Source organism: Corvus kubaryi, unplaced genomic scaffold (genome assembly GCF_017639235.1).
Source record: "Corvus kubaryi isolate FWS band 111438036 unplaced genomic scaffold, C.kubaryi_AGA036_p1.0 71, whole genome shotgun sequence".
Classification (NCBI taxonomy): domain Eukaryota; kingdom Metazoa; phylum Chordata; class Aves; order Passeriformes; family Corvidae; genus Corvus; species Corvus kubaryi.
Window position 1 is genome coordinate 11,650,313 of NW_024582059.1, and position 13,902 is coordinate 11,664,214.

The 13,902-nt window shown below is 40.3% G+C and overlaps 1 protein-coding gene across 10 annotated transcripts in view; it reads right to left on the bottom strand.

Annotated features, from left to right (window-relative positions):
* Positions 1 to 405: 405 nt before the first annotated feature.
* The window catches only part of PDLIM5 (PDZ and LIM domain 5), a 136,417-nt gene continuing 122,920 nt past the window's right edge, over positions 406 to 13,902 (bottom strand). For all 10 annotated transcript variants that reach the window (XM_042049955.1, XM_042049960.1, XM_042049959.1 and 7 more), the window contains 4 exons: positions 9,929 to 10,109; positions 8,780 to 8,900; positions 4,482 to 4,597; positions 406 to 3,853 (listed from right to left, as the gene is read on the bottom strand). In XM_042049955.1, the coding sequence (XP_041905889.1) occupies positions 3,764 to 3,853; positions 4,482 to 4,597; positions 8,780 to 8,900; positions 9,929 to 10,109 (508 nt within the window). In that variant the 3' untranslated portion in view covers positions 406 to 3,763. The remainder of the gene's footprint in view (positions 3,854 to 4,481; positions 4,598 to 8,779; positions 8,901 to 9,928; positions 10,110 to 13,902) is intronic.

Here is a 13,902-nt window from a genome sequence, read left to right on the forward strand (position 1 = left end):
CATGCCCCTTACCATCTTCCTAGCTCTTTACTCCAGTATGGCCATGTCTCTGGTACTGGTGAGACCAGCACTGGACTCAGCTCTCCAGATGGGTCTCATCAAGGCTGAGCAGAGAAGGATCACCTTCTCCCATCTGCTGGCAATGCTCTGCCTAATGGACCCCAGGAGGCCAGTGGTCTTCCTTGTCACAGAGGAGTTATCACTGGCTCATGGTCACCTCGATGTCACCAGGACCCCCTGGTCCTTCCCTAAAAAACAAAGCGCCATTCTAAAAAAACCACAAGACCTGAAGAATGAGCAGCTCAAATGCTATCTATTCCTGTGTACAATCATGGCTTTCCTTTAGTGACTATGATTCAGGAAAAGAAAATATCCAACAACCACAAAATAAGTGAGGACAGAGAATTTCAAGTTTTGAGTAGGGTTTATTTGCTTGTTATGTTTTTCAATTATAATTACACTTGCAAACGTGAACAGCCAAAATTTAATGCCAGAGATTATTAAACACAAGCAAAGAAATCACCAGGATTTAACAGCTGGTAGTTTAGCATAAAACAGTGTTTGAAAAGTAGCTCACATGGCTAGATGATGCAAGTAGCTCTGTGAAGAAACAAGTACACAATTAACAGACCAACACACACTGAACCACAACTCAACTCCTCCTTTTAAGTTGATTGAATTGTTATATTAAGCATTTATATTTACATGTAATCCTGAATTATTTCATTACAACATAGTGAAACTGTCATCATGGATCAATTATTCACTTATAAAGACATTCTACCTTCAAACAGGGTTAAGCCAAATTCTCTCACAGGCAGTTTTGAAAGAAAAACAATGACTGACTGAAAATGCATGCAAAAATCTACAGTAGTTAGGTTACTAATATATCTCTCCTGACTCTGTAACATTCCCTCATAACATGAATGCTATATGTGTGCAGTTGGGAATCCCACAAAATCCCCAAATGATGATGGAATAATGCTGGGTTTTGCTATGTCAAGCCTGCATTCAAATACACGTATATAAGTACGTCTCTCAATGCACAGGCATTTGTGTGCATGTAGAGAGAAGTATTTTTAAATACATACACGCAGACCCCGAAAGACTGTAGAGGTAAAGGCAGGCTTACAAATAAAACAAAATAATACCAGGATGAAATAGTTCTAAACAACAACAAAAATAGGTAATAAATATTCAGTGAGATATATGGCATTATTATAAAGTGCTCTACTAAAATCTCACTTATTAAAATAATGATAAAAATTATGTTCCTTTTAGTTGATTTATATAATTTGGTAAAGCCATTAAATATTCATTATCTATCAGTGACTCTATGCTTCCTTTAAAATTTTAAACAAATAGATAAAAGCAGAAATTAAAAGGCAAAGCACCTAAATGAAGCACTTCTATTGGAGCCTTTCAGGCTTTTGTCCTCAAATTCACTAACAACCGCAAAATTTCAAACCCTAGAGCTTACAAATCAAAAAATAAAATTCCAATTAAAATTATGAGGCTAAACAAAATTTGATTGGATTTTAAGGATAATGACAAACTGAGAAGTTTTTATCCTACATTAAAATGGCAAGGTTTGAATCACAGAAATTACTGAACAACTTTTCTTGTGCATTTCCCCCCTCTTTCCTCACGCATGTGCAATAAAGCTCCAGTGAAACCTAGTCTGTAGGTCCCATTTCTCCACATCCCACTTAATTCTAAAAGCAACCTGGCTTAGATGTTACTGTATCTTGTCCAGTCTGCTTCCACCCTTCTAATTTTCAGCCAAACTCACAAAAGGGTACATCTACAAGAGTGTAAACATCTTCAACAGCTTTATACCGTACCACCAAATTTCTTCTTATTTACCAACATTCACCAAATTTACCAAATTTCTTCTGTACCACTGGAAGTTAAAAAAGAAATGTGGTAATATTGAAAAAAAAACCAACTTCAGGAAATAAAGTGAAACAGTCCCACAATGTGAACCTGTCTCACTGAATTAATAAAAAGCCAAATATCTTTTCATATCTCAGTACAGTAATTTTGGTTTTCTTTCCTCCTCTTTTGTTGATGTTCCTCATTACAATTGCTTTACTCAACCATGGTAAATTTTTGTGACTTCTTTATCCATGGTTTTATGGATAAAACTATCCTTTGAATCAGTAAAAAAACCCCACAACAACAAAACCAGTAAATGGTTATGTTTAATGTCTCCTAGAAAGAGCACTCTAAAGACTAACAATTCAGCTCTGACACCCCAGTTGAATCAAACAGCATGTAAATTCAGTTGCCTTCAGGAATCTGCTCTGGTCCCAAGAGAGCCCCCTTCTCTGTTGTGCAATTCTTTGAAGCGAAATTCACCCTGTGCAGAGGGCCACCACCTCCTCCCTGCCTGCCTGCAATTGCTCCAGACCAGTTAAGCCCTAATTTGAGGCTAAGGGGGACTGAGCTGGTGCACTGGTCTTGCGCTGCCTCTCTGTGCAAACGCGAAATTCTTATCAAGCCACAGAATTGGCTGATCTGGCTCGCAGTAAATGCATAATGACAGCATTGTCTCTCTGCTCCCTTGCAAGATCTGAGAGATACTGAGCTGCTTAAACCACTGTGGTATTATTTAACAATACATTCCCTACAGCTGGAAGAAAAGAGAAAAAATAAAACCTAAACTAATTAAAGTCCTAACAGCTGAGCAAGAAAGTTAAGTTTTCAGTACGCTACCTGGCACACCACCAATATACATATTCATGAGCTACATGGTAAAGAATGTACTGAGAAAAAAACCAGTGTCCTCAGTTGCACTTCAGCAGCTTCCCTCATTCAACACCAGAATCTCACATTCTGGATATAAAACACTGTTACCTGCGGATTCAGCACAATTTCCCCTTTCCAAGGCACTTAAAGCTACCTAAAACCTGAACTGCAAACAGAAGAGTTGAAATCCCGGCTCCCTTAAGATTTGATCTGACATTTTCACCCTATCAAACACACCCTCAGCAGCAGGGGGTTTTGGCTAGTGTTCTGGTAGCACGTGAGTTACAGAAAAGTATCCCATTTATGTTTTCTTTTAAGTGGCATCTTCTAAACTATTCTTTTTCACCAGCATAGCAACATGCTATGTAAATGCTTTGTAAAAATCTCTGTCCTCTGCAAACCCATCAGAAATTTAACTGCAAAGGCACAGGTACATGTAATTGTGTAGGAGGCTATATGCACACAAGATAGATTTAAAAAATCTAAAATTAGATTATATTTTAAAAAATTATATTTGGAACTATATATTTTCTGTAATCTTGTCTTTGAGTTCCTTTTAATGGAGTTTAGCTGCAATACTTCTGGACACACTTTAAAAACATCACTGAAATAAAGTGATCTGGATTGCGGAATCCAATCTCCTTTTATTGCTGAATAGCAGCAAGACCAAGACTTCTAATACCAGGTATTTATTTTTATAGATACTTCACTTCTCATAATGAAACAGATATAAATGTGGTCATAAAATCATGAAACACAGTAATGTGCAAAGTGTAGAGATAAAGACACTAATTGTTTGGCTTGGGTGCAATTCCTAATACCTTTCTTTTTACGAAGCAGAACTGTAAATGATAAATGCTCTGAAAAATTAGTGTACAATCCCTTCTGCAAGTTTCCACATCTCTCTCCCATTTTAGAAAAATTGTATATAAATAATTTTAACCAATTATTGAGTATGGACATTTTAACCTTTCTGCTCAGTACATTTGTTACACAAGATGAGCTCCAAGCATCAGATGTTGATAGAGTGGGCATGTTTCTTGCACAGTGGCTTGTCCTTCTTGGAGAAGAAAGTCTGGCCCTCCAAACTGTCATTACATACCTGAAATGGGATAAAAAAAGAAAAGAACATCCAATTCAGACGGATGAATTACGCCATAACTATTCAGAATGCCAAATCATGGTATTGCTCTATGCACAAATATATTCAAAGAGTAAGAATTATCTTTTTTTTAGGGATCCTCTTTTTATGTAATACTAGTGGTTGGCGTAAGCATAACCTTTCTTAAGACAACAGGTGTTTAAGTGGGAGCAGAGTTAGGTTCAGAATTTAAGTAAAAAACCCCAATCATTAAGACTGGGGCTTCTTTTTTTGGTTTTTTTGGTCATACAATATTAGCAAGCAATACCTTGGCTACAGTGTCCTTATGTCAAAAGCACTCTTGCTACTTTGGAAACACAGCCCATTCCCTTACAACCTTCAACACTTGCTCTGAGGAAGTAAACATCGAGGGTTAAATGCTGGGACACCAGGCTGCAGCCCAGGACACCTTCGCTCGCACCCGTACCAAAGGCTTACAATAGCAACACACCTTCCAAATAACTGGGAAAGCACTTTTTGTTTGGGCTCAGGGGACTGAGAGAGGTTAGAGCTGTTAACTCCCATATGGGTCAGGTTAGCACAAGCACTGCTGCCAGGGCTTGTTTAAAGGTAGACCAGCTTTACTTACGGAGCATACAAAGCAAGTGTCATGCCAAGTGTGGCCCAGAGCTTCAAGAAACCTGTCCCCAGCTTCAATGGGGAATTCACAGCCATGGCACATCGTACCAAAAAGGGCATAGTAATCTGCAAAGAGATACAAACAGGTTTTAAAGCATATGCAGAAAGGTGAGGCTGACCCCTTGAGAGCTTTGCTCTTTTCTTTCATTGGCAATAGGTTCAGACTTGCTGAAGTTTATAAGACTCAGTATATTAAATAAAAAGCTCCTAGATCAAAAGACTGGGATGTTGATTTCTCCTTGCTAATTCAATTTTCTTCCTCATTCTTTCAAGTGGGCAATGCTTCCATCTTCCCGGTGTTTCATTTCCTTGAGATCGACAGTGTGCTGGAGAGGGGGAAATGTGTGCTCCTTGCAGAGCACCCACGTGAACTCTATGTGTTCCTTACATTCTCTCCAACTCTGCTTTGAAAGCACACTCCAGCTGTTCACACTACAGACCTCCTCAGAGAGTAATGAACTCCTACCTACTTTCTGGCACAATAGTTGCCCCAGACTGCACTACTCAAAACCATGTAATCATTAGGGCTCTGTGCTAACTAGAGTCTAGAAATTTGGATCAAGTTGGAATACCTTTCTAGTCACTAGAGTTTATTACATGGCTTTTAAAAAAAACCAACAAAATGACAAAACAAATCCCCAAAACAAACAAACAAACCCTTCCTCTTCATTACTATGAAGAACAAGAAGCTCCTCCAGCAATCCCAGGGAGAAGGGACTAAAACAAATGACATTGAACCATTCATATTCCCCACCCCAAGTTGTCCGGTCTTTTTCACTTATTTCAACTCTCAAACATCCCATTCTAGGAAGCGAATGTTTTATTCCTGCAGAGACAACAGTGGCATTACTGCTATAGCATGAGAGAATTTGGGACCAGCACGCTACCACAGCAATCACGTCATGCAGCATTGTGTCTCCATAGGATGAACTACAGTCAAAGTGACAGCCATAATGAAACTCTGGACTCCATCTACCAGTTAACAGAGTGTTACTACCATAATAACACTCTGACAGGGAAATTGATGCCAGGGGTTGTTTTCAAAGGAGAATTATAAGGGGTGGAAAGCAGAGTAGAAGTGGATTTCGTTTCTCACCTAGACTATACAGACCTGCTGAAGCTCTAATGCTTACTACAACAGAGCCCACAGAAGATCATCGGATGTGTCAAGCCCAAGAGAAAAGTCCTGGTTTTGTTTAGTAAGACAGTGTTTTGTGTGATGACCTCCCTCAAAATGCACCCTCGTAGAAGATATCTCAACAGGATGGGGAACACAAGTGCTCTGGAATAGCAAAGCCCTCGATGGCTGCCAGTGGCAAGAAACTGTTTCACCGATCACCTCCATGCTACTGGAATGAATTTTTAAGTGTTTAAGAAGAAAGACAATAAAAACATCAAATGGTACAACAGAACTGTGCAAAACCCCTGAAGGACACAGTCTCATGACCATACTCTTTCAGCCCTTTGCATTTGTGATCATACGGAATCTTACCGATATTTTCCTGGTGCTGGCAGTTAAAACCTTCTGTAAGTTGGCCTGTGGTTGTGTTGATAAGTTTATTGGCTTTTCTTCTGAAGAAAGGGCAGTAGATAAGGCAGAATGAAGGGCATCAGCTTTCTTTTGCATGCTTGAATTGCGATACCACAGAAGCCTTCCAAGGCAGACTTCTTACATAGTCACGTATCAGTACTTCCTGCACACAGCACTTTCAAAACTAGGCTACTAACTCTGCACTTCAAAAAAGTTCAAAGTTGTAGATATCTGGACTTTTAATTCAATTTTAGCCTCAACATCTAAACCCAGAACATTCTGCAGATTAAACCCCTTTTAATACTAATAGCTGCTGCTGTTGTAATTTCAAGTACAGATTTAAAATTAGAACTCTCCTTTGCACTAGGAAGAAGGAAAGTTGGCAATGACATTTACTCCTTATTTCTTTAAAATTAGTCATAGACTCAAAACTCCAGCTGGACTGAAAGTCTTTGAAAAATTAATATAACTCAAATTAACATCTAGTTAGCGAGCCAGAGCCATTACAAAGTATCACTGCCAATAACACCTCACAGATTGTGTCTGCACTAACTTGTGCTAGCAACTTTCTATCTCAGAAATAAACTTTGCAAGAAGTGTAGTATACTTGATATCTTACCACAGCTTTTCCTGCTCACAGTATAGAAAAAGGCACATTTTGCACAGGAATTGTAAAAGTAGCACAAATCAATGCACTGCACAACATGTGGGTCATTTGGTGGCAGGAACAAGAATTGAACCTTAAGAGAACAAAGCCTGTCATGAGCTTTCCACCCAAAGGAGAGTTATTGATTCCTCCAGTACTATTTTTGAATCATCAAATGGTTCCAAGATTAGGGGTTTCTCCTTGCTTCAGGATGAAATTTCACCGTGCTGTCACACTGGAGGATGCTGCTTGTATACGCACTTCCTCTGCTGCTCCACAAATTCAATAGAAGCAACACCCTACCCTACTTGTGTCACCAAGTTAGCAATAACCTACTGTGTCCTTTTGTATCTGCCAACACCTCATTAAAGCAGCTGTGACAAGAGGGATTTTGGATAAATTGGCCTCCTTCCCTCATGCTTACAGTACCTAACACTCTCCATGGCACCCACTGCGAGTAACTCTGGGATCAGTTCAGAGGGAAATCTTAGCTTCTAAGAGGTCATTAGAATTTCGTGCTAAATCTTTTCTGGTCAATCCATTTCTACATCTAGTGAAACTGAAATGTTCCTAAGAATAGAAGGAAAACCATAACAAGGGTCCAACTGACAGTTCCAACACAGCATGCACTGTGGAAACAGGTAATTTTGATATAAGTTTGTCTCTTTTCCATTTTGTGGGAATTGTTTTACAAATTGTTTATTTTTTCCTAGCTCAGAGGGGCACACGGAAAGTTTTAAGCAAACTAGAAAACCAACTTAAATAAAAACTGTTCATAATAATAATAGGTTGACAAAAAGCTCAAGACAACCTGGCAATGTGCACTCACAGCCCAGAAAGCCAACTGTATCCTGGGCTACACCACAAGAGGAGTGGCCAGCAGGTGAGGGAGGGATTCTGAACCATCTGCTCTGCTCTCCTGAAACTCTACTGGAAGTCCTGCATCCAGCAATGGGGCTCCCGAGATGGGATGGGTGAGGACCTGCTGGAGCAAGTCCAGAAAAGGTCACAAAGATGCTCAGAGGGCTGGATCTCCTCTCCTTTGAGGAAAGTCTTAAGAGTGTTGTGGTTGTTCAGCCTGAAGAGAAGGCTCCAGGCAGACCTTACAGCACCTTCCAGTGCCTGAAGGGGGCCTACAGGAAAGCTGGAGAGGGACTTTTTACCAGGACATGTAGTGACAGGACAAGGGGAAATGGCTTTAAACTGAAAGAGTACATTTATATCGGATAATAGGAAGACTTTTTTTTACTGTGAGGGTGGTGAGGCACTGGAACAGGTTTCCCAGAGCAGCTGTGGATTCCCCATTCCTGGAAATGTTCATGGCCAGCTGGATGGGGTTTTGAGCAACATGGTCTAGTGGAAGGCATCCCTGCCCATGGCAGGGGGGATGGAACTAGATGATCTTTAAGGTCCCTTCCAACCCAAACTATTCTATGATTCTATACAAAATGTTATGATGAGCCGGAGTGCTAAAAACCAAACTAGAAATGCTCTGAACTTCTAAGCCACATCATTCACATAATATTGCTCATCAGCATTTCAAGTGCTGTAATTGTATCACTGTATTTTTCCCCTAACGGTTTTTTTTATCCTTGATCCTGCAAAAAACAACCTGGACAGACTGCTTACTCTTGGAAGTCCCTCAGGCTGTGAATAAGGCTTTTCAGAGAAAAACATATTACTCCACTGGCATTTGCTCGTGTTTGGTAAATAAGCAGATTTAGGTAAACTTCAGATTATTTTAAAGCCAAGCAGAAAGTCACCCTAAAACTAACACTTTGATGTATCACTGATACTACAGCTGAGGACTTAATAGGAATAGGTAAATTCAGTGACAAGAAGCCTGCTGCTGCTGAAGCTGATGAAGAAATCCTCACCAACTCCTCCTGCTGCAAACTTAAAGTGTCTACAGCAGCTGTTGTTGCTTTGAATTGACATACCAAAGTTACATGAAATTGCTGGGGCACTTCTAATGTGAAGCTTGAGAAAAGGGAATTATTTTTTTCCCCAACCTTGCTGAGCTCTGCTCTCCTGCACAGCTGCAGTAAACTTTGGTTTTGCTGCTTCTTACCCGTCTCACAGTAGGGATCACCATCTTCTAAGTGAAAGACATTATTGCGGATAGGGTTATGACAGGCCACACACACGAAGCAGGAAACGTGCCAAGTTTGTTTCAAAGCATTTATTACTTCCTGTGGGGATTAGAAAAAAGTGTGAGGAACACATTATTTCGATGTGATGACTAGATTGTGGTAGCCATGCCTCCACACTTGATTCATTTCAAGAATACTTCGTTTCCTACTGCTACGTTGAAAATGGGTTGTGCACGCAAGTTCTGCGATGTTAAACTTAATGAGGTGCTTTATTTATGGTACATCTCCTTATTTTTCATGAGCAATCCTTTGGGGTTTTTGGAAGGTTTGACAGAGTTGGACAGATTTTAACAACTCATTTGTTCACATTCTTAATTTTAATCAACATCTCACCCATAATGGTCCCCTGAAATAAGAAAAGCAGCATCCCTGCCTTCTCCTGAAGTCTGTGAAGAGTTAATCCGAAGACATCACACAGAAAATCACAATTGCTTGTGTTGTTTTGGAAGATGCTATAGTGCCAAATATGACTTGAGAATTGTGCTGCCAGAGGCCTGCATGACCCCAGTTACACAAGAATGCAGACACATTGCTGTCTGCAGTGAAACAGCAGCCGATCAGCTGGCAGGCTCAAATGAGCCATATCAGTGCCGAGTAGGATAACTCGTCTTTCCATCTACATTGACGCTGGGAATATTTCAGTACTTCACATCTAGCCAAACAGTGTGTTCTTAATGCTCAGCTCACCTAAGGAGGATTATTTCTTTTTACTTCCCTCCCCCACTTCCCCCTTCATTCCCATTCCCAGTAAAAAGCTGCCAATTTAAAGCATTTTGCTCAAGAAAATTTGGTATTCGCAACAGCTATAGAACAGCTTCACAAAAACAGGAGCTGAGCTTGGAAGAGCCAAGGAAACTACAACACCTTTTCTCAAAGAGATTGAAAAGGTTCAACATTAAAAGATCCAAAGCCATATTTTGTATGTGATGGGAGCTGAAAAGGTGAGTCAAGAGTATGTTTGAAAGAACGCAGACTGGGTCAGGTAAAATGGAATTTCATTGCAGAGAAGCACTGAACACTGTGATTATTGTTCCCACCAAGAAACAGGCCGCTTGCTGGTCACTTACCCCAAGGATCTTCCTCTGGCACTTTGAACACTCAGGGGCAAAGAACTTCTCATAGCAGACCTCACAATACAGCATCCCTTTCTCTTCCACAAATCCAATGTAAGCCATGGAGGTTTTGCAGTGAGCACAATTAAACTCCTCTGGATGCCATGACTTTCCCAAAGCCACCAAGAAGGGTCCTCTGATTAGAAAGAAGAGATACTGTCAGCAAATGCACCTGGACTGGCTCCTGCAAAAGCTGTTAATAGACTTACCTGCAATAGCTCTGTGCCATTACTACACTGTTCACACACACTGCTCCATCCCTCTTTCTTCCCACAGGCCCTAAGAAAGCTCTGAGCGTTGACTGCATCCATCTCCACGGAACGATCTCCTCGAAACGTCTGCTCACAATAAACACTAATTCTTTTCACTTCACTGCATTTCAGAAATTTTGTTTAGAACTACATTAAATGCAGCACTGAAGTATCTGCTAGGGAAGGGAAGAAGGATGTTTCCAATTCCATCTACTGCAAAGAGATATTTGACTCAGCGACATGATCAACTCTCCTATAGTCTGCATTCATATTGAGACTACAAATATTAGTAGACTTGACCCCACTAGGAGCAGATAACATCAGCTTCTTCTGAGACAAAAATTCAATCACTGTCCCTATTCAACAAGTTTCTTACAGGATAACCCATTCTAGTTATAGGACGAACTTTTTTGTATTAAAATAGGTAAATTTTTTCCTAAACACACTTTGTCTATCATTTGCAAATGCAAAATAACAATGCTTTTAATAGCATTTGTCTGGTTAATGCAATGCAGCTAATAGAAAAGAAATTCATCCATTTCTCAGTCAACAAGAACTTCTCAGTTTGTAACTCATGAATCCCAGTTATATATCATTGTCCCTATATTTATCTAAAATATATTCAGCATGTTAATTTCTTTAGTGAACACATTTACTTTAAAGAGGTGCCTCCAAGGTCCCACCAACACTCAACCTTCCAGAATTTAGGTTTGAAATGAACTTTGTGGTTCATCTCCCTCACCAGATTTCCTGTTTTTGCAATACCAATAAAGATGTAATTCTTTCAAGCAGTGCTTAATTTCTTTTTTTTCCTGATCTAATACTGCAATGAAAAAAAACCTGAAAGGTACTAATATGACAACCTGCTGCTAAATACTTTTTTCGAAACCAAGTAAGCTACAAGAACATTTTTGTGTAAGATTTTCATACGAACAAAGCAAGAGCAATAAAGAAAAAAACCCAAACGAACAAGAAAAAACCCAAACAAACCCCCCAAATCTGCCTTGAAATTTGATTATGTAGACTCTAAAATGGAAATATAAGTGGGCTGAGGACAGAGGGCAACTTAATTAAGGATAGAGGGTGAAGACTTTAATTTCTCTTCTACATTTTCTCTGGCGACGCTATGTATTTTCAGCAGGATGAGAAGTCAAAGACAAGGGACTCAAACCGATTTAGGATAACCCAAAGACCTCGTAAAATGATAAACATATTTAATCTGGGCCAGTTTCTTCTATTCACCTCTGCTTATTGGAGGGAACGCAGTGAAAAAGGGCTCCTGAAGGGAAGCCTGTAGCTCTTTAAGGAGGGAGCTGGGGCTGAGCGCAGCTCTCCGGCCCCCGCTCCCAGCGGATGCCTGAGCAGTGCAAACACTGACCTAACCCGATACCCTCCCACTGCTCTACAAGCACCTTCTTACATCAATGCCCTTTCAGTTATGTACTGATCAAACAATACAAGCCCTTATGTACAACAAAGTGCCCTCAGAGCGCCGTGTCAGCACAGGCTAATTTAACAGATTCATTAACACGGGGCTGACACTAAAGACGCTCTCCCAGCTCCAGGTAGGATTGAGTTTCTGGCCATCTGCACTGAAATGATGGCTCAGTTAGCTCTGTAGTTGGAAGCAAGCATGCTGGCAACAGGAGGAGAAGGAATTTTTACATCTGCTGCGTTTAGCTCTCCAGAGTTTACAGCCCCGACATGTTGAGGTCAGCCATTCAGGACAGTGCGCAGGAACACAGACAGACCGGGAACAGTCTGAGAGTGCACCTACGGAGTTCCTTTCCCAAAGCCTCCAGACAGCTGGGGCTGTGCCCTGCACAATGTCTACGAGGTGTTCCATTAGTGGACTGGCTCCCTGTGCGCACATGTCCAGAAGAACACTTTCTAAATACTATTTTACTTTCAATCAGGCCGCAGTTTAAACATGTCAAGCTGATACTGCAGCTTAATGATACCTGCAACTTAAAAGCTGCCCCAAAGCCCATGGGGAAAAAAAAAAGAGGAAAAAAAACCACCTGCCATGTAAAATACACTAAAACATGATATTCAGAACTTGGAGGTGTTCCCAGACTCTGCATAATTTTGCCATCAAAATGATAGCTTCCAGTAATGAAAGGTATTTATTTCCTCTATTAATTTGAAAAGAACTTTAAAGTCCCAACTTGAGTAAGGGGGCAGGATGCCCACACTCATGCAAGGTGACAGGAAGGAGCTGGGGGGATACTGCGCTAGGAAGATGGCTGTAGATGGTTTTGTCCTTCCTTCCTTCACCATTTAAAAACAAAACCAATAAAAATCCCACATGCCTCTGTCAACTAGAACATATTTGTAAAAGTAGTGCTAAAACCCCACTTTCCTACTGTCCAAATGGAATATGGCATGACCCAGCTGGCAACAGTTGGCTATGAATGTGCCTCTACCCCGGGCTACTCTGACATGCTGAGCATTTCTTAACAAATTTCTGGCATCGCCACCTGGGCCACATGAATGGAACTCAGAGATGAAAATCAACTAGTAATTTTTCTTTTTTTTTTGAAAGAGATTCTGATTGATTTACAAGAGTATTTGTAGAATCTTATGCTCCAAAGGATCACCAGGTACATAATTTTAGTAGTCACCTCAAACATCTGGGTTCTGCATGTAACAATGAGATTGGGGCAAACTGAAAGGAGAAGTAAGCAACATACAGGGAATATAAGTGCAATTTCAATGACTTAACACTTGTAACTGAATATAACTTCTTCAGTATGGTTGTGATATATTATATTAGTAGGCCAATAGTTTAGTTCCTCATGTGGCTTGTACTGTGATAGCAAGACAGAACTGAAATTTGGTGGTAGAGAGATCAAAAAGGATTTGCACATCTGCTAGGAAGGCCAATCACTTCACAGTTAACCATACAGCAGTTCTACATTCTTCGAAGTTTCTTCTTCTCCTGGATAAAAATGCCACAGTATACAATTTGTGTATAGGAGGTGCTGAAGGGAAGCACTGTTTGTACTTTTTCCCTTTTGCCTTTAAAAACAATTAAGCTTTATGAAAAGGTGACAAAGCCAAATCATCATTCAGAGCAGACATGCCAAAGAATATGTTCTCAATGGTGATCCAGGGAAAACACATTTGGACTTCAAAGGAAGAGCCAACTCTGCAATGCAGAACTTGGTACGGCTGTCTGGGAACCAGAAGTCTTCATCAGGAAATGCCAGAAGTCTGCCAGACCGTCACAGCAAGTAGATCAAGAGAAATTTAGTTTGCCTCCAGCTTTGATTCTTTTAGACATGGAAAGAAAAGCTCACTTAATGAAGCTTTGGAAAAAACTGGAACCTTCAGACAATCACTGTGTGAATAATTGAAGATATATTAAAAAGTTATAAGTGTCTCTAAGAAAGGTTTTGGCTCAACCAGCCATGGTTACTCTATGCCTGAGTGTAAAGTAACCAACTCCAGAATGCATTTTGGCTTCAAAACAGATGTACAATGCAATGTCACTTGATCCTCCTCCTACCTTTTCATAGATAAAGCTATCACTGAGGGCATGAAGTGTAGTTATGCTAAAACTTGAATTCAAAATGCCATCGCAGTCTTCCAAATCCACTGTATGCTGTGAACATGAGGCATATTTGGCATTGATTAATGCACATCAACTTATCCTCAGAACACTCGCTTTTAATT